Source organism: Schistocerca gregaria, chromosome X (genome assembly GCF_023897955.1).
Source record: "Schistocerca gregaria isolate iqSchGreg1 chromosome X, iqSchGreg1.2, whole genome shotgun sequence".
NCBI lineage: Eukaryota > Metazoa > Arthropoda > Insecta > Orthoptera > Acrididae > Schistocerca > Schistocerca gregaria.
The window spans coordinates 116,450,602-116,471,553 of NC_064931.1; the positions used below are offsets into that span (position 1 = coordinate 116,450,602).

General features: G+C 40.4%; 1 protein-coding gene across 1 annotated transcript in view; it reads left to right on the plus strand.

Moving 5' to 3' along the window:
• LOC126299384 (katanin p60 ATPase-containing subunit A-like 1) overlaps nt 1-20,952 on the plus strand; it is a 105,945-nt gene that overhangs the window by 56,436 nt on the left and 28,557 nt on the right. The window contains exons 8-9 of the mRNA XM_049991252.1: nt 11,575-11,754; nt 11,837-11,979. Of these exons, the coding sequence (XP_049847209.1) occupies nt 11,575-11,754; nt 11,837-11,979 (323 nt within the window). The remainder of the gene's footprint in view (nt 1-11,574; nt 11,755-11,836; nt 11,980-20,952) is intronic.

The following is a 20,952-nucleotide window of genomic DNA, read 5'->3' on the forward strand; positions in this document are numbered from 1 at the left end:
TATTACACCATCAAGCTCTCCTTCCTTCCATTGTTATTGATTGGCATATCTTTCAGCGAGTTCAAGAACTCAAGAACCTGGGATTCATACTGACTAATAAAAGTGAAGTAATGAAAGAAATGACTCAACAAATAATAAATGGAAATGAAGATCACACTTTGTTTGCCACGTTCACAGTATAGAAATTTTTATTGTTCCAAGATAACAACAATTGTAACAATAAGTCTCTATACTGCAGTCATGGAGTGCGAAGTGTACTCTTCATTTCCAACCATGCAGATTGATCAACAGCACAACATGTCTACCTTACAGAATAATAAAAGCTAATAACATGTTCTTTAGCATGAACAGTTTATTGATATCACAGAAGAAGAAGAATAATATTCAGCTGCACATGACACTTGTACGACTGTCCTTCTGTATATTTGTAAAACCTCAGCAACAGCCGAAGAAGCGATCTGTGCCTTCGAGAGGGAGGTACTTGGAGGTCACTGTGTACCATACCATGGGAGGTAAATTTGAATAAAGAATGAAAGACCTATATCAGCAGTTTTGAACGTTCTCAACTTGCTGGAAAATGCCCGAGGGGATTTCCAAGGATAAAGTGGAAGGATTTAGTACTAACTATCCTAAAATTTGTCTGTTGCTTTTAGTTGTTCACAATTGAGTTAAAACTTTGTTCACTCATTTTGTAGCACTAAAAACATGAGCAAATTGCTTAATTATATCAACAAGATACCCATATGTGGTAGTGAGAGCAGTCTTGGTACAGTGGAAAAAGGTGCTGCAGATTGAGTTTCTGTTGGCTGCATTCTCATTGCTGGCTGTTTATGTAGAGTACTTCTTCATTTTAGCAGGGGGAGGGGGAAGTACTGGCAAGTGCAGAGTCAGTTGAATTTTGTAACTGCTATGACCTTCTGCCTATGAAGTACAGGATGTCCCACAAAAAATCGGTACACTTCACACCCGAGATTGAAGTATCAGTGAACTAACTAAAAAAGAATAGATAACAGTAATGTTAAAAACATGTAGGTACTTGTTTATAAGAGATGCTGGAGGTGGTGTCCATGGGCATTTGGAGATAGTGTTGCCATTTCACAAGCAATTCAACTAGAGATGATTAACTGGTTCATGAGGCATACCAGTTACATGTGGGATACCTCTATTTGTGTGTTGCATTTGTTCCACTGTAAAGCAAGTAAATCTGTGCACAATCCAAAGGTTGGTTTGAATACTGCACTGCTCTACAAGGCATGGAGGTATGCCCCCTCTGAACTGATTTATACAGCCATTTAGACAGGGACCTACATTGCAACATTAACTCCAAAACACAGAGCAACTGGACTTGGCTTTTTTCCTTATTTTTAGAGATGAAAGAAACGATAAGTAACTGAAAAATGTATACAGTCAATGGGGTATCAGACCCAAAGCCTTTGGAGTTGTAGTCTGGAACTTAATCAACTGAGCCACCAACACTCACTTATGTACAGTGCGTTAATAAGTTATTTGTCTGTTAGAAACAGCAGTGAGCCAGGGGAACAAACACTAGTCATAGAATTTGGTACAAGAAGTAAACAAAGAAAATGCAGTGGCATTCTACATTATTCATGTATTTATGTATGAATAAAATTGTCTGAATGATCTACATTATTCATTAGTTATAAATAATTTAATTTATGTATGAATAAAATTGTTTGAATGATCTACCTGCTTGAATAATCACCCAGATTGAAATTTATTCAAATAATGCTCATTTCTGCTTACCAATACACCTTGTGCTTCCTTCCTCTTCATGTTCATTGCAGTTAATATCGAAACCATAATGTGTCTTATTACTTCATTTCCTAGATTTATGCATGAGAGCCTGTAGTATAGCTGCTTTGAAGTTTTTTGTTAATTATAGATGAAGTTGACAATTATAATCTGTTGTCACACTCCTCAAAGTAATACTTTTCATTTGTTTGATCCTAAATGTGTGTCAGCGTTGGTGTGATTGTTGTAGCTGACCGAGTGTGAGCATTATTTCGTGAGCCATTCTTTCAACTAAATTTACAGTTGTACAGCTAAATCAATGCCCTTCAAAGCATGCAGTGTTCAATTACCTCTTTAATCCAGAAGGAGATTTTCACTCTGCAGCAGAGTGTGCGCTGATATGAAACTTCCTGGCAGATTAAAATTGTGTGCTGGACTGAGACTCGAACTTGGGACCTTTGCCTTTCGCAGGCAAGTGCTCTACCAACTGAGCTACCCAAGCATGACTCATTTCCTGTCCTCACAGCTTTACTTCTGCTTGGGTAGCTCAGTTGGTAGAGCACTTGCCCGCGAAAGGCAAAGGTCCCGAGTTCGAGTCTCGGTCCGGCACACAGTTTTAATCTGCCAGGAAGTTTCATACCTCTTTAATATTTGTTATACATAATCATACTCAACTGCTGTGGTAATGCCTAGTGAATTATGGTATACAGCGCACCCACACTCCTTGTAGAAAACATGGAAAATTTACAGCTATAAATAAATTCTAATTATAAAAGCATTTTGCCCGCATCTCGTGGTCGTGAGGTAGCATTCTCGCTTCCCACGCCCGGGTTCGATTCCCGGCAGGGTTAGGGATTTTCTCTGCCTCGTGATGGCTGGGTGTTTTGTGCTGTCCTTAGGTTAGTTAGGTTTAAGTAGTTCTAAGGTGTAGGGGACTGATGACCATAGATGTTAAGTCCCATAGTGCTCAGAGCCATTTATAAAAGCATTTTAACACTTGCTAAGCCTATTAGTACTGCTATGTGATGATGAAGCTGCAAAGAGTCTGCTTCCTTAGCTGCGTAGCAGGGCCAGTCAGTGAATACATGCTGGGTGATACAGAGTGTGGTACCTGCCGACCGCGTGCTTCTGCAACATGAGCAAAGCAAGTGACAGACAGTGAGCGCTGCTCATGCAGTTCTGCCACGTGGTTTCAGTGCTCTGAAGTGAATCTCTTCATCTGTAGATCACTCCTACGTTCTACAGCCATTTGAACCTGCTGACTGTACTCAAGCCTTGGTCTCCTCTACAATCCTCCCTGCCCTCACACTTACTTCCATTATCAAATTGACAATTCCTTAAAGTCTCAGGATATGTCCAGTCAACTGAAATTGTCTTATAGTCATGATGTGTCACATTTATTTTCCCTCATTTTGATTTAGTACCACCTCAGTTATTCAATCTGCCTCTACATTCTCTTGTAGCACCACATTTCTAATACTTCTATTCTGTTCTTGTCGTAACTGTTTATTGTCCACATTCATATAAGACAACACTAAATACTGATACTCTCTGAAAACACTTCCTAACACTTAAATTTGATATTTTGTTATAAATATCCACACAATGCTGCAAAGTTTTTGTTTGTTTCAACTTAGCAGTCATAATGTGGCAGAACCTGAATACAGTACGCAAGAGCATACTTTTTTTCTGATAGAAAAGACAGAACACAGTATGACAATCATGTAAACACAGAGCACTTATTTGTAAAATTTTCCATAGTGATGCCACTTTTTTTATAATTTTGACTTGTAATCCATGATTACTTCTCACTGTGTGAATATGTTGCATGAAAATGTTCAGTCATGATGTCCTTGCACATGACACAACTGATTTAGGGCTCTATAATCTTTTATGGATCAGACAGGTCGTATTGCACTGTCAGTGTGTTTTAGGTTGCAGTCAGTAAATACACTACATATTATATTACAATTTTATGGTCATTCTTTCTGAATGAAAAACAGGTTGTTATAACATTATCATTGCCATTTATATTTATATTCAATGTCAACATTTTTTTCTTCCCCAGAAACTCTTTTATTGATGGTGCCAGTCTGTATTTTATATCCTCTCTGCTTTGGCCATTGTCGTCCGCAGCTCGTGGTCTAGTGGCTAGCGTTGCTACCTCTGGATCCCGGGATCAATTCCAGGTTGGGGATTTTCTCTGCAACGGGACTGGGTGTTTGTGTTGTCCTCATCATTCCATCATAATTCATGAAAGTGGCTTGACTGGATTGTATACAGATTGCGAATGTGTACGGGTGTCGACAACCACGCAATTGAGCACCGCGCAAACCAGTCACCGTAGTCTGACAAAATTGCGTGATTTAACTTGACTACATTCCATTACCCTTGTTTTAATTTTCTCAGTATTCATCTTGTTACCTTTCTTTCAAAACACTACCCATTCCATTCAACTGTTCTTGCATGTCCTTTCCCATCTCCGACAGAATTACAGTGTCGTTGGCAAACCTCAAAGATTTAACTTCTTCTCCCTTAACTTTAATTCCCTTTCCAAATTTCTTCTTTATTTCCTTTACTGCTTGTTCATTTTACAATTTGAATATTATCAGGGAGAGGCTACAATTCTATCATCTCAGTTCCTTCTCAATTACTGCTTCCCTTCCATGCGCCTTAATGCATACAACTGATCTCTGCTTTCTGTAAACGTTGTAAATAACTTTTTGCTCCCTGTATTTTACCCCTGCTATCCTCAGAATTTCTAACAATGTATTAAAGTCAACACTGGTGTAAGCGTTCTCTAAATCTATAATTGCTGTAAATGTTGGCTGCCATTTCTTTACTCTATCTTCTAAGATAAGTTGTATGGTCAGTATTGGCTTCTTTATTCCTACAGTTCTTGGGAAGCCTGACAGATCATCCACATGGTCAGCTTCTACCAGTGACCTTTTTTCTGTAAATAATAAATGTCAATATTTTGCAACCATGACATCTTAAACTAATGGTCTGGTAATATTCACACTTGTCAGCATCTACCATCTATGCAATGGGAATTATTACATTATTCTTGAAATCTGAGAGGATTTCACCTGTCTGAAATATCTTGCATAAAATGTGGAATAGTATTGTCTTGTCTGACTCTCTCAATAATTCTGAGGGCGTATCATCTACTCCAAGGGTCTTGTTTCAATTTCAGTCTTTCAGAGCTCTGTGAAATTCTTCTTGCAGTATCATATCTCTCATCTCATATTCATTTACTACTTCTTCTCTTTCTGTGATATTGTATTCAAGTTTGTGTTCTATAGACTCTCAGTGTGTTTCTTCCACCTTTCAGCTTTCCTTTTCATAGCACGGGCTTGTCATCTAAGCTTTAATACTCATGCAGGTGCTTCTTTTTTCTCCAAAGCTTCTTTAATTATGCTATAGGTGCCATATATCTTTCTCATAATCATGCAGGCTTCTACAGCCTTGCATTTCTTATCCAGCCAATCTTGCTTTGCCTGGTTGCACTTCTTGTCCAGCCAATCTTGCTTTGCCTGGTTGCACTTTTTGTCCATTTCATTTTTTAAACGTCTGTATGTTCTCCTTTGCCTGCTTCAGATGCTGCACTTTATATTTCTCCATTCTCCAGTTAGATTCAAATTCTTCTATTAAGCCTTGTCTTTTTGTGTATTTGATCTCATAGTGCCGTTACTGTCATCTATTTGGTTCCGTACTTAATGTTCCCTTTTGAAATCTCCAGTTCTTTCAACTTATCTAGGTTCCATATCCTTAATTTCCTACCCCTCTGCTTTTTTCTGGTTTTATCCTGCAGTTGATAATCAGTAAATTGGGACAGTAAACTGTAATATTCTCTCGTGGTAAGATGATGTTTTGCATATGTTGAATTGTGAGCACTTGTATGTGGATAACTAGGCGAAAGCTGTTCATATTATCTTTTACCCTCTACTAGACCATAGTTGTCACTGCTTTTTTTGTCTGTTAACATCAGCTCGTGCCTTTTAATCACTATCCAAATATTTTACCTCAGTGGATGACAACACCAAAAATCACTTAGTAATTTATGTTGAGATATATCTGTTCGACATATTTAATTAAAAGCTTTGTTAGACATTCTACCGTGCATGTGAATAACTGCTACACTATTGACACAAAATGCAATGCTCAGCGTACCTTCGTGCCACGGCCATGGGAGTATGCGTTGAGGTGTGTCTGGTTATGTGTGAGAAAGTTTGTACTGTTGCTAGAAAAAGAGCTATTGCTCAAAGGCTCGTGTGAATGGTAAAACACCATTATGTGTTTCTCTGCTTGTTGCATTGATCCATGATAAGGCAGTGATTGCCTTTCCTTAATTTTGCATGTTACTCCATTCAGAAATTTCCGTTATTGTTATAGGTCTCTGTATCCAAACTTCCCTCCCCCCATGAACCATGGACCTTGCCATTGGTGGGGAGGCTTGCATGCCTCAGTGATACAGATAGCCATACCGTAGGTGCAACCACAACGGAGGAGTATCTGTTGAGAGGCCAGACAAACATGTAGTTCCTGAAGAGGGGCAGCAGCCTTTTCAGTAGTTGCAGGGGCAACAGTCTGGATGATTGACTGATCTGGCCTTGTAACAATAAGCAAAACGGCCTTGCTGTGCTGGTACTGCGAACGGCTGAAAGCAAGGGGAAACTACGACCGACATTTTTCCCGAGGGCATGCAGCTTCACTATATGATTAAATGATGATGGCATCCTCTTGGGTAAAATATTTTGGAGGTAAAGCAGTCCCCCACTCGGATCTCCGGGCGGGGACTACTCAAGAGGATGTCGTTATCAGGAGAAAGAAAACTGGCATTCTACGGATCGGAGTGTGGAATGCCCGATTCCTTAATCGGGCAGGTAGGTTAGAAAATTTAAAAAGGGAAATGGATAGGTTAAAGTTAGATATAGTGGGAATTAGTGAAGTTCAGTGGCAGGAGGAACAAGACTTCTGGTCAGGTGACTACAGCGTTATAAACACAAAATCAAATAGGGGTAATGCAGGAGTAAGTTTAATAATGAATAAAAAAAAAAAATATAGGAATGCGGGTAAGCTACTACAAACAGCACAGTGAACGCATTATTGTGGCCAAGATAGACACGAAGCCCATGCCTATTACAGTAGTACAGGTTTATATGCCAGCTAGCTCTGCAGATGGCGAAGAAATTGAAGAAATTTATGATCAAATAAAAGAAATTATTCAGATAGTGAAGGGTGACGAAAATTTAATAGCCATGGGTGACTGGAATTCGGTAGTACGAAAAGGGAGAGAAGGAAACGTAGTAGGTGGAATATGGACTGGGGCAAAGAAATGAAAGAGGAAGCTGCCTGGTAGAATTTTGCACAGAGCACAACTTAATCATAGCTAACACTTGGTTCAAGAATCATAAAAGAAGGCTGTATGCATGGAAGAAGCCTGGAGATACTGACAGGTTTCAGATAGATTATATAATGGTAAGACAGAGATTTAGGAACCAGGTTTTAAATTGTAAGACATTTCCAGAGGCAGATGTGGATTCTGACCACAATCTATTGGTTATGACCTGTAGATTAAAACTGAAGAAACTGCAAAAAGGTGGGAATTTAAGGAGATGGGACCTGGATAAACTAAAAAACTGAAAGAACCAAAGGTTGTACAGAGTTTCTGGGAGAGCATAAGGGAGCAATTGACAGGAATGGGGGAAAGAAATAGAGTAGAAGAAGAATGGGTAGCTTTGAGGGATGAAGTAGTGAAGGCAGCAGAGGATCAAGTAGGTAAAAAATACGAGGGCTAGTAGAAATCCTTGAGTAACAGAAGAAATATTGAATTTAATTGATGAAAGGAGAAAATATAAAAATGCAGTAAATGAAGCAGGCAAAAAGGAGTATCTCAAAAATGAGATCGACAGGAAGTGCAAAATGGCTAAGCAGGGATGGCTAGAGGACAAATGTAAGGATGTAGAGGCTTATCTCACTAGGGGTAAGATAGATACTGCTTACAGGAAAATTAGAGAGACATTTGGAGATAAGAGAACCGCTTGTATCAACATAAAGAGCTCTGATAGAAACCCAGTTCTAAGCAAAGAAGGGAAAGCAGATAGGTGGAAGGAGTATATAGAGGGTCTATACAAGGGCAATGTAATTTAGGACAATATTATGGAAATGGAAGAGGATATAGATGAAGATGAAATGGGAGATATGATGCTGCGTGAAGAGTTTGACAGAGCACTGAAAGACCTGGGTCGAAACAAGGACCTCGGAGTAGACAAAACTCTACCATCCGGTGAGTGAGATGTATGAGACAGGCGAAATACCCTCAGACTTCAAGAAGAATATAATAATTCCAATCCCAAAGAAAGCAGGTGTTGACAGATGTGAAAATTACCGAACTATCGGTTTAATAAGTCACAGCTGCAAAATACTAATGCGAATTCTTTACAGACGAATGGAAAAACTAGTAGAAGCTGACCTCAGGGAAGATCAGTTTGGATTCCGTAGAAGTATTGGAACACGTGAGGCAATATTGACCGTACGACTTATCTTAGAAGCTAGATTAAGGAAGGGCAAACCTACATTTGTAGCATTTGTAGGCTTAGAGAAAGCTTTTGACAATGTTGACTGGAATACTCTGTTCCAAATTCTGAAGGTGGCAGGTGTAAAATACAGGGAGCAAAAGGCTATTTAAAATTTGTACAGAAACCAGATGGCAGTTATAAGAGTCGAGGGACATGAGAGGGAAGCAGTGGTGGGGGAGGGAGCGAGACAGGGTTGTAGTCTCTACCTGATGTTATTAAATCTGTGTATTGAGCAAGCAGTGACGGAAACAAAAGAAAAATTTGGAGTAGGTTTTAAAATCCATGGCGAAGAAATAAAAACTTTGAGGTTCGCCGATGACATTGTAATTCTCTCATAGACAGCAAAGGACCTGGAAGAGCAGTTGAACGGAATGGATAGTGTCTTGAAAGGAGGATATAAGATGAACATCAACAAAAGCAAAAAGAGGATAATGGAATGTAGTAGAATTAAGTCGGCTGATGCTGAGGGAATTAGATTAGGAAATAAGACACTTAAAGTAGTAAAGGAGTTTTGCTATTTGGGGAGCAAAATAACTGATGATGGTCGAAGTAGAGAGGATATAAAATGTTGACTGGCGATGGCAAGGAAAGCGTTTCTGAAGAAGAGAAATTTGTTAACACAGAGTATAGATTTAAGTGTCAAGAAGTCATTTCTGAAAGTATTTGTATGGAGTGTAGCCATTTATGGAAGTGAAACGTGGACGATAAATAGTTTGGACAAGAAGAGAATAGAAGCTTTCGAAATGTGGTGCTACAGAAGAATGCTGAAGATTAAATGGGTAGATCACATAACTAGTGAGGAAGTATTGAATAGGATTGGGGAGAAGAGAAGTTTGTGGCACAACATGACTAGAAGAAGGGATCGGTAGGTAGGACATGTTCTGAGGCATCAAGGGATCACAAATTTAGTATTGGAGGGCAGCGTGGAGGGTAAAAAACGTAGAGGGAAACCAAGAGATGAATACACTAAGCAGAGTCAGAAGGATGTAGGTTGCAGTAGGTAATGGGAGATGAAGAAGCTTGCACAGGATAGAGTAGCATGGAGAGCTGCATCAAACCAGTCTCATGACTGAAGACCACAACAACAACAACATCCAAACTTCAGAATACGTATATTATACACATCTTTTTGGCACTTGACATCCTCCTTACTGCTATGCTATTTGCAGCTGACACATTTTGTTTGTGTCTGCCAGTGTCAGATGAGTTACAGGAATTAAAGCGAATAGGGGAAAAAGCTACTATAAGTGTGGAATTGAATTACATAAGGAAAGAAAATACACAATTTCTGTAGCAAAAGATAAATTCTGTTTTAGATCTAGCAAGTAAAGTCGTTGTCTTTTGTTAGAATTCTAGAATTCGCACATTCACATGTCACTCAAATTAGGTTAAATTACACAGTCACCTAATTTGTGTTCCAGTTATCATAATGTCTCTGTGACCAACCTGATATTTTCTCCAGTTGAGTGTTCCATTTGTGACATTTCAGCAGTTTTTTCACAAAACTTTACTGAGATAATTACTGTTCCTCCCTAGTCCACTAGCCCTCTCTATGTAATGTAGCCCATCTTCATCCCAGTTTTATAACTTAGCTTTATTTAGTTTTTTATGCAGTGTATTGTACCTCCAGATGTGCTGTTAATTTTCTAAGACTGTTTATTTTAATTGTAAACAAAATTTGAAGGATGTTGCAAATATGAGTTCAAGATTAATGAGCAGACTGTGCTTATTTTTAGATGTACTTGAGTATTTCATATTTTGTTTTATAGAAAGAAAGGCTATAAAAGTGTTTTTCAATTATGAAAGTACAGTATTCCAAGTTAAACAATAGTTCCAAAAGCATATTTTGCAAGACTGTTTTGGAAAGGACTCTGTTATTGTAGAATTTCACGCATTTTAAATGGTATGTACCTTCTCAGTGATTCGAAGGAATGACATATGGCTTTTATTCCACCTCAAACTGTGGGTCCCCTTTCCCCAAGAAGACTGCTGAGGTAGGTTAGGAAGTGCTAGTTGCCAAAGTAGCATCCAATTGAGACACACAAAATTCACCAAGTAAGTAGATTGTAGGTGTTTGATGAAACATTAAACTCTTGCAACTGCTTAAGGTGATCAGAAAGTCTAGTCTTCTCGGTTTTTGTGTAGAAGGGGACATGTCGCTGCCAAATTTCATTTCTCTGATCCCATGGATAGAGTGTGAGATGTACAGTCTATCCTGAACACACATACAGATTACAATTTATTTCAAGAGCTGTTAAATAACCATTATCAGAACCTGATTTTTGTGAATGTAGAAGACTAGAATTTTACATGCATGATAAGTGTTTGTTTACAAAAACTATGATAATTTTCATGTAAATTTCTGGGGTTCTGAAATGTGTGGAGGTTATTTAGACATATGCTCTGTTTACGAAATTGCACGTCATGTGAAACATTTAGTAGGATGAAAATGAATCTTCTGTTGTGAACCTTAAATGTTGTAGGGAAGTTCTTGTAGAATTTAGACACTTTAGGATTAAAGGAGACCACTCACTGGAAAACAGAAGCATTGAGTCGTCGATAAGCTCACACAAGAGAGGAAAAATTTGCTAGCTTTCATAGTTACCTTTGATGAGCTAGTGTGTGCCCCCACCCAGAGCGGGGGGGGGGGGGGGGGGGGGAAGATGGGGGGGGGGGGGGAGGGTTGGGAAGGATCTTGGGTAAGATGTCACTCATCTTAAGGCAGGATGAGAGATAATCAAAGCCCTGGCAAGGAATATGGTTCAGTTGTTCCAGCTGAGGGTGATATAGGGTATCAAGGGTGGTACTTGTTTCTAGCTGATTCTTAGTGGGTGGTGCGAGGATTGGGGGTGTGTGAGGATATGGCACAGGAAATCAGTTTGTGGACAAGGTGTAGGAGGCTATTGTCCGTCAGTGAAGCCCACTGGCTGCAAAATATCATTGGCAGTGACAGTCTGAGGATAACTTCAAAAACTGATAAGTTCTTCTTCTTTTGTGTGTGCTTGTCGACGACTCAATGCTTCTGCTTTTCAGTGAGTGGTCACCTTTAATCCTAAAGTGTTCTAATATAAATCTATACAGAGATCAGTTAAAATGGTTGTGTCGTGGAAGTGGTCCTAATCCTCATATTAACCCTACTTTCTGCTGTGTGTAAATAACCTTACAGATGGAAGTCATTTCAATGAAAATGCTGCCTTAATGTTGCAAAATGTCATTTAAACTTTCATTTCTTCCATTTCAGGGAATCAGGCGGCCATGGAAAGGAGTTCTGATGGTTGGACCTCCTGGAACAGGCAAGACAATGCTAGCCAAAGCTGTTGCAACAGAATGTTGTACAACATTTTTCAATGTATCATCTTCAACTCTCACATCAAAATACAGAGGCGAATCAGAAAAACTAGTGCGACTTTTGTTTGAAATGGTATCTATTTTTTATTTGCTACTTGTGGCACAATGAATGTGTTTGAAAGCCTTCTAAAAGATGGATTTTAAAAAATTTACAGGCTCGCTTTTATGCACCAAGCACAATATTTATAGATGAAATAGATTCATTGTGTTCAAGAAGGGGATCAGAATCAGAACATGAGGCATCACGCCGTGTGAAATCAGAACTTTTGGTGCAGATGGACGGCATTAGTTCAAACAGGCACGTAAACATGTTGTGTTATTAGATTTTTAAAATCTAGTTATTTGTTAAAGTGAATAATGGATTTTTTAACTGAGTATGTGTAAAAATGCTTTTGATTATTATGCTGTGTTTATTATCATTGGAGAATTGGTGAAAGTTCAGCAGATATGTAAAGTGTTCAACATGCTAGCAGTGTTCTGTCCCAGAAAAATGTTAGTCTGATTCCAATGATTTTTTGGAAAGTTAATTTTGTGGAACTGTATCTTCCAAAAAGCTTCAAAAATTCAAACAATGCAAAATTCAGTGACAAACTGGTGTAGGCAAATATTAAAGTCAAAAAATTCTAGCCATTGCAGTGCTGTGTCATTGGCCTGCTGTAGAGCATGAAGATGACTTGTGTTTTCTGTTGGGGCACCTCTCCATAAGACTGGTGAGTCAGATTTGTTACCTCGTAGGTTGTGAAGGCAGTTCTTTGAGGTTTGAGTAGTGTGGAAAATCTGCACTGGCCTTATGCTCTTTTTTTTCATGTACTGTAAGTGCAGTCTTCCTATGCATATTGTACAAAACACATTATTATAATCCCCCCCCCGGGAGGGTGGGGGGGGCGGGCAGATTTTGCAGGTTCTTGCATGGCTACCACAGGCCTCCAGCCTTTGCATCATCTTTTCCCTTACATGCTGCATATATATATTCTGTTGGTATTCTTTTTCCCCCTCCTTTGAGGAATGTGTGGGATGTTTTTGGAAATATTTTCGGCATTTTCAGTAGCTGATGCCAGAACAGTCTCTCCACTGTCTTTATTTCCTTTCTTCATTCCCCTTTTCCTATCCTTCCTCTGCTTTGGCATTTTAGGTCCTCTTTTTCTTCTTACTCCCTGTGCACTCCTGAAGGCCAGTCCATGCACCTGATGCTGGGTAACGTGCAATTCACAGGCCCAGGTCGACAGCAAGGGTTCGCACATACCCCCTGGTACAGAGCAGGCCCAGGAAGGGGTGATTGCCTGAGCTGCTACCTTCCCAAATTGCTGATTGGTCCTTTTGTCAGCTTTCCCAGCTTCACCATGGTTCCTCATGGTTGCATGTATTGAAGATGGTCAGTCCTTTGCTACAGTAAATCTGCTTATTATTTGGAAAGGCGTTGATGCAGTTGCTGGTCCTGTGAAATCCTGCTCTCATTTACCCAATGGCACTTTGCTTTTGAGACTACATCTGAATCTTAGAGAGAACTGCTTGCTGATTCGCTCCTCCATGGCTATCCTGTTTGTGTGAGGCCCATTGAACGGTGAATTCTTCCCGTGATGTTATTCATGCTATGCTGCTCGATGGTCTGACTGAGGCAAAAATCCAAATGTACCTCTCTGGTCAGGGAGTCAACGCAGTCCATTTGGTGATGAAAAAGGTAGATGCATCCTTAGTGCCCACTCACCTCTTTTCCTCACTTTTGATAGAGTGGAGCTTCCATCAAAGATCAAAGCAGGCTATGAAGTTATCACAGTCTGACCATACATTTCAAACCAGTGTCATCGTTACAACAACAAATGTCCTGTTGACATCTGGCCAAACATTTAACCTGTGCTAAGGATGTTCACAAAGTTGACTGTCCACCTCCTTCTCCCCATTGTATCAATTGCAATGGTGACCACACAGCCTCCTCCTGAGATTGTCCCATGTATCTCGATGAGTGGGCCATCCAGGAGATCTGGGTGAAGGAAAAAGTGCCTTACCCAATCACTCGCAAGTTGTTGGCTAGTCAGAAACTCTGCGTTCTGTTGTCTGGTGTTTACAGTACTGTTCTTGCTACATTTTGCTCCCTGAAAGACATGGCCATGCAGATATGCGATCTCAAATTTAGCACCACGGTTGTAAAATCACCCATTGTCAAGGTTGCATCCCCATCTCCTCCTCCAGCTGTGCAACAAGCCACCAAACTTTCATCTCACAGGGCGAAGTCACCTCCCACACAACTGGCAAGCCGAAAAGGACAGAATGAATACTCCCCTGAAGACTTCTTATGTCCCTCCAGCTGACAAACAACTGAGCCAACCAAAAAGGCTCCAAGAAGTCAAACAAAGGCAAACGCTCTTTTCCTTAACAGACTTGGAGATCCTCTGTGACTGTGTCGCCAGGTGATACCCTCACCAACCTGACCTATGTGTTGCCAGTGTGCACCACCAACCTTTTTTTCCCTACGCTATGCAGACTGACAGAGCTATAATTCTGACAACTCTGTCGATCACTTGGAGCAGAATTCCCCAGCCTCAGCGCCCTGTAGCAGTGAGTCTTTGAAGGCTGGGACTCAGCAACTGCCAAGGTGACATCCCTTCATTTTTTCTCTCCTCCCCTTTTCTTGTCATGACTCTTCTCCAAGGGTATGTTTGTGGCCTTAGATCCCACAAAGAGGACTTGCGGCTGCTCTTGGCATCGCAGCGTTTGCTTGTTCTCTGCCTCCAGAAAACAAAATGTTGTCCTCATTGCCGCTTTGTGTTCTCACATTTGTTTCTTGTCTGCTTTGACCTTCCCCCCCGAGGAGGACAGCGTTCCATCTCGTGGGGTAGTCATGCTGCTCATCCGGGATGACATTCATAGACAAACCATCTCCCCGACTTCAAGCTGTTGCAGTCCGCATTTTCCTTCCTCACCTCACCTTTTTGCTTTGTACTGTTTACATCCCTCGGTCATTTGGTGTCACCAGGGCAGACTTTCTCCAAATTATTGGGCATCTCCCTCATCCATTTCTGCTGCTTGGTGATTTTAATGTGCACTATCCCCTTTGGGGCTCTCCCAGAACCAGTTGTGGAGGTGGCCTCTTGGCTGACCTCAATCACCTTAACTTCATCTGCCTTAACACGGAAGCACCCGCGTTCCTTTCAGACTCCACACACACCTATACCCATTTGCACCTTTCCTTCTGCACTGCCCAAATTGCCCATCGTCTCAAGTGGTCCGTTCTCTCTGATGTGCACTTGAGTCACCATTTCCCCATGTGCTATCAGTTTGTTGACTCCTACCCCACATATGTGCACACAGAAATGGTAGCTTTCTGAGGCCGACTGGAGGCTTTATCCCTCCCTGGTGACCTTTGATGAACAACATTTCCTGAGTTGTGATGACCAGGTAAAATGTCTTACAAACATTATACTTACCGCTGCAGAATGTTCCATTCCTCACGCTTCATCTTTACCACACCGTGTCCCAGTCTCTTGGTCGACAGGCATACCGTCATGCAATTCGCACAGGGAGACGTGCATTTTTAACCATCACTGTTATGATGGCAAACTGCTTTCACTATAAACAGTTGTGTGCACAGTATCGCCGTGTTCTTTGGGATAGCAAAAAAGTTTGCTGGATTTCATTTACTAATTCTTTTAACAGTTCCACTCCCTCTTCTGTTGTGTGGGTCAACCTTCGACAGCTCTCTGGGCTGAAGGTCCGTCCCACAATTTCTGGCCTGACCATAGCAGATGATGTCATTGTGGACTCTATTTCTGTTTCCAACACCTTGGGCCACTTTTTTGTGGAGATTTCAAGCTCCATCCATTATCACCATCGGAAAAGAGTGATAACCTTCTTTCCTCAAACCTGCAATTCTACAATGTCGCCTTTACTGTGAAGGAGCTAGATTGTGCTCTCACTTCATACTGATCCTCCCACCCCAGGGCTAGCCAGTGTTCACACTCAGATGTTGCAGTACCTTTTTCTTGCAGGCAAGCCATTTCTCCTTCATATGTGCAATTGCACCTAGGCAGAGGGCACATTTCCCAGACGCTGGAATGAAGCCACTGTCATACCCATACTTAAGCCCGGCAAGGACAGGCACCTTCCTCCTAGTTATCACTCCATTTCTCTCACCAACCGTGTTTGGAAGGTGATGGAACGTATGATTCTTGCCCAGCTCCCGGCTGGTATGGTGGCTAGAGTGTTGCAATTTACTAACCACTGCATAGTGTGGATATAAATTGTGCCATTCTGCAGTTGACCATCTCGTCACTTTGCCAACCCATATCATGAATGGTTTTCTGGGGAAATAAGAGACTGTGGCCGTGTTTCTCGATTTGGAGAAAGCCTATGACACCTCCTGGAGGACTTCTATCCTCTGTACTCTCTACACCCAGGGCCTCCGTAACCGCATGCCCAATTTCCTTCAGGAGTTTTTTTAAAAGACTGAATTTTCAAGGTATGTGTTGCTTCTGTCTTGTCGGACACCTTTATCCAGGGAAACAGTGTGCCTCAGGGTTCCATCCTGAGCGTCATCCTCTTTGCTAGCACCATTAACCCTATTATGGCCTGTCTCCTGCCAGACTTCACCGGCTCCCTTTTCCTTGATGACTTTGCCATCTATTGCAGTTCTCCACAGACTTGTTTCTTCACCATTGTCGCGATGGTCATTACTCATGGAGCATTGACAATGGCTTTTGTTTTTCCACTGACAAAACAGTTTGTATGATTTTCTGGAGGCACAATTGGTTTCTTCGACCGTCTTTACATCTTGGGCCTGTTGCTCTTCCATTCATTAAAACTGTGTCTTACCTGACCACCCACTGTATGTGGTCCCTCAATGCCCTACGTGTCCTCTGCAGAACTTCCTGGGTAATGGATGAAATGACCCTCTTCCATTTGCCCTGGTCTATGGGTGCTTTGTGTATGCATCTGCACGTCTGTCCCTCTTACGCAATCTCAATACTATCCACCTTTGTGGAATCAATTTGGCCTCTGGTGCCTTTTACTCTAGTCCGGTTGAAAGTCTGTAGGTAGAAACTGTCAAGCTACTGCTGCCATGTTGCTGTGATTTTCTCCTCAGCAGGTATGCATGCTGTATGTCTGCCATGCCAAGCCACCCATCTTGTGCCTGCTTCTTCGATGACTCATTTGATTGCCAGTATGAGGTGCGTCCCTCTTCTGTTACCTCCTGTAGTTAGCTTTTGGCTATTGCTCCTGCAGCTTGACTTCATGCTACATACCACTTTCCTAATGGGTGTGAACCCTTCACCACCTTGGCTTCGTGTGGTGGCCCATGTCCACCTTCGCCTTCATTCGCTTTCTAAGAAAACTGCTTCACTCTTATTCTATCGCCATAAGTTTCTTGATCTTTGCACGGAACTTAGCTATAGTACCTTTATGTACACTGATGACTTTCAGACTGAGCGGGGTGTCTGGTGTGCCTTCGTCATTGGCACTGATGTTTTTTGGTATCTACTTCCTGAACACTGTTCAGTGTTTACACCAGAGCTCTTTGTCCTTTAGGCCACGCAGTACATCCGGTGACACAGGCTTTTCAATTGTGTCATCTGCTCAGACACTCTGTGCGATTCAAAGCCTGTGTGTGCTATACACCATCCAACAGGTCCAGATGGGCAGGGGTCTACTAATGATTGCCAGTTCAAAGCTACAGCCATTACACAAATAGCAGATGGGGCTGGGAAGGATCAACATGTGCATTCGGTGTGCCTGGAAGCCTTATTTTGCTTGTTGAAGAGGCTGTTCTGGCTGCCAGTGAGGGAGCAATGTGCAACCAACTGCAGATTGTGGTGCACCGTGGGAGCCTGGTATTGTACATGGATCATTCCAGTGACTGACAGACCAGGTTAAAAATCCCGTCCTTGCTCACGGAGTTTCAATGAAGCTCACAATTGGAAACATTGTCCCCAGTACTGATTGGGGCTCTCTGGTTCCAAGCTGACTAGAAGAAACTTAAACAGATCTGTGACAAGTTGGGCTGAGACTTTTTGGACTTGTGGCTTAGTGAATTGTAGAAACCCCTCCTCCCAAATTGTTCAGGGGTACAGTATACTACCCATCACAGATATAACTTGGGTGACCCCCTCAAATCCAGATAATAACTGTAGGAGACTCAAAGAGGAACTCAGAACAGTTAACTCTGGTCAGAACCAAGTAGAGGAATTATGGCTTGCATTTAGAAGAGTATTTGATGAAGCACTGGATAGATATGTACCTCGTAGAAATTTTCATGGTGGGAAGGATCCTCACTGTAAAGAAACAATGACTGCTGTGTGGTATGTGTAAAACAAAGCACAGGGTTATAGACAGAGAGATAGTGAATGAAATGCTTTTGGCTGTCAAGAGGGCAATGGGTCTAAAGCCTTCAGTGATTCTGTAGCAGCATCTTGTTGAATGATCTCCAAAGTGGAGGGTAACAAAGCAAAAGTAGGAACACTTACTTCCATTTTCAAATGTTCCTTTACTAAGGAAGATACAGAATGACTTGCCCAGTTTTACTTCTCACATCACTGCAAAAGGGAATGATAAAAATGTTAGTGACAGTGGTGTTGAGAAAAGGCTAAAATTAAATGAGGCTCCAGGGCCCAGTGAACTCCCAGTCAGATTCTATAAAGAATTTACACCTGAATTAGCTGCCATTGTAACGATTGTATTTCACAGATCCATTGAACGAAGGACTGTGCCCAGTGATCAGAAAAAAAGCACAGATCAAATCTGTCTTCAGGAAGAACAGCAGATATGTTGTATAAAATTACCATCCAATTTCATTGACTTCCATCTGTTGGAGAATCCTAGAACATTTCCTGAGATCAGACATAATGAAGGGGTATTTGAACAGAAAGACCACCTACAAGCCAATCAGCATCTATTCTGAAACCATCAATCATGTGAAACCCAACTTGTGGTTTTCTCACATGACTTACTGAAAGCTATCGATCAAGGCAATTGTGTGGGTGTTGTATTCCTTGCTTCTGAAAAGAATTTGGCTTGGTACCGTACTAACATTTATTGATGAAAGTAAGGTTGTATGGAGTATCAAACAAAATTTGTGACTGGATTGAAGATTTTGTGGTAGGGAGAAGACAGCATGTTCCTTGAGATTGTCATTGACAGAAGTAGAAATAATTGTTGTTCATGTTGTATGTTAAAGGCCTGCAGACAATATTAATAGTAACCTTAGACTTTTTGCAGATGATACAGTTATCTATAATGCAGTACTATGTGAAAAAATTTGAGCAAATGCTATTAGATTTTGATAAGATTTGAAAGTGGTCCAAAGATTGGAAACTTGTTTTAACTGTTCACAGAAGTAAAATTGTGCACTTCACAAAACTTGGAAAAATAGTATGCTGTGACTACAATATCAGTGACTCGCAATTGGAATCAGTCAACTCATCCAAACACCTGTGTGTAATGGTTTGTAGAGATGTGAAATGGAATGATTATGTAGACTCAAAGATATGGTAGGTGGCAGACTTCAGATCATTGGAAAGATACTGGGATAATGCAGTCAGTCTACAGTGGAGATTGGTTACAAATCACTTGTGCATTCCATCAGAGAATATTGCCTAAACATGCTGAACCAATGCCAAATAAGCCAAATGGAGATATTTAACATGTAAAAAGGAAAATAGTACATATGGTCACAGGTTTGTTTGATTTGCAGGAGAGCATCGTGGAAATGCTGAAAAACCCTGAATTGGCAAATGCTTGATGATAAACACCAGTTATTGTACAGAAGCCTTCTTACAAAATTTCAAGAACAAACATTAACTGAATAATCTGGACACAGTCTTCAGTCCTCTATGTATGGTATTGCTGTAAGGACCAAAAAGACAAGATTAGACAGATTACTGTGCACACAAATGCATTTAATCAGCCATTCTTCTTACACTCCATACACAATTAGGATGCTAAAAGCCCCAACAAAAGTACTTAGGCTTTTTTTGCCAGTTTAATGGGAAAAATTGTGCTTTTGAATTCATTGAATACTTCTCACATTGCTCTTATGAATTTTGTCAATATTCAACTTATGTTTGTCAACAAGGTTTAATTTGTTTTAAAGCTTTGCTGAAACTCTTTGTCTTCACGTCAACTGTCTTTCTAACATGCCTACTGAATTCTGGCTGGTGTTTTCAATCCCACTCACAACTTTACTCATCACATACAAGAACAAAGGTTGTTGTACAATATTTTTAAGTTATATTTATTGTTATTATAGATTTTGAACCCCCAGTCGTAATTGTATGATGTTGACTGCTCTACATAATTTGCTGTCATTTTCCTGGCACACTTGCAAAGAAAAACCATTTTCCTACTTTTATTGAGATTCTTTTAAATGGATGTAGTTGTTTATGCTATAACAGCTGTACTTTCATAGATTTCATCCTCTGCATTTAATGAAGTGAAAATTCTAGGTCTGTAACCAGTGATAAATGGAATTGATATAGATAGTTTCAAACTGTACAAATATCTCAGACCATAGTTTGAATCTGAACATTCTTAGCGCAAAAGTGAACAGAAGCTACAAAACTGGTTATAAAAATATAATTTGTGTCATTGCCAGGAAAATTTTCAGTTGTGCTCATTTGAAAATAACTGGAATTTCAAAAGTTTCCCAAAATTCTTAATGACAGGTTTCAATGATTGCTTTATATTATGCAGATCTTAACTGACAGTATGTATTGTTACAACAGAAACTGTAATGATGTGGATATGTGGATGGTGTGATCTGATTAAACCACGGTTACTAAATTATCAGGCCACTTTAGCTACAAATGAACTTAGTATTTGTGAAATATTATTTGTATATATATATAACTTGTGTGATTTAAGTGATGTATAGTTGTAGCACTGGGCATCAGTAAAACAAGACTGAAAGTGATACCAAGTCTTCTGAGACAAAGTTGCTTGCAGTTTGACATGGATACATAATGGATTTCTGAAAGAAAAGAAACCTCAAGATTGAAAAAAATTATCAAGTAAAAACATTTAAAAACTATTTAATTGGTAGTTATTGTCATGCCTATAAACTACTAAAAGAACACACAAATGCTGTGTTAAAAAAGCATTACTTTCAGTCCTCGAAAGAGGAAAGTGTTTGAATAAATAAAGTACGATAGTTATCGAGAACCCAGCATCATTTCATAATTAATTTTCAAGCACTGTAGTTTCCTATAACTCATTCCTCTTACTTGCTTAATTCTATAGTTATTGTCATTTACAGTGATTTTAATCCTATCTACTGTGTTCTTTG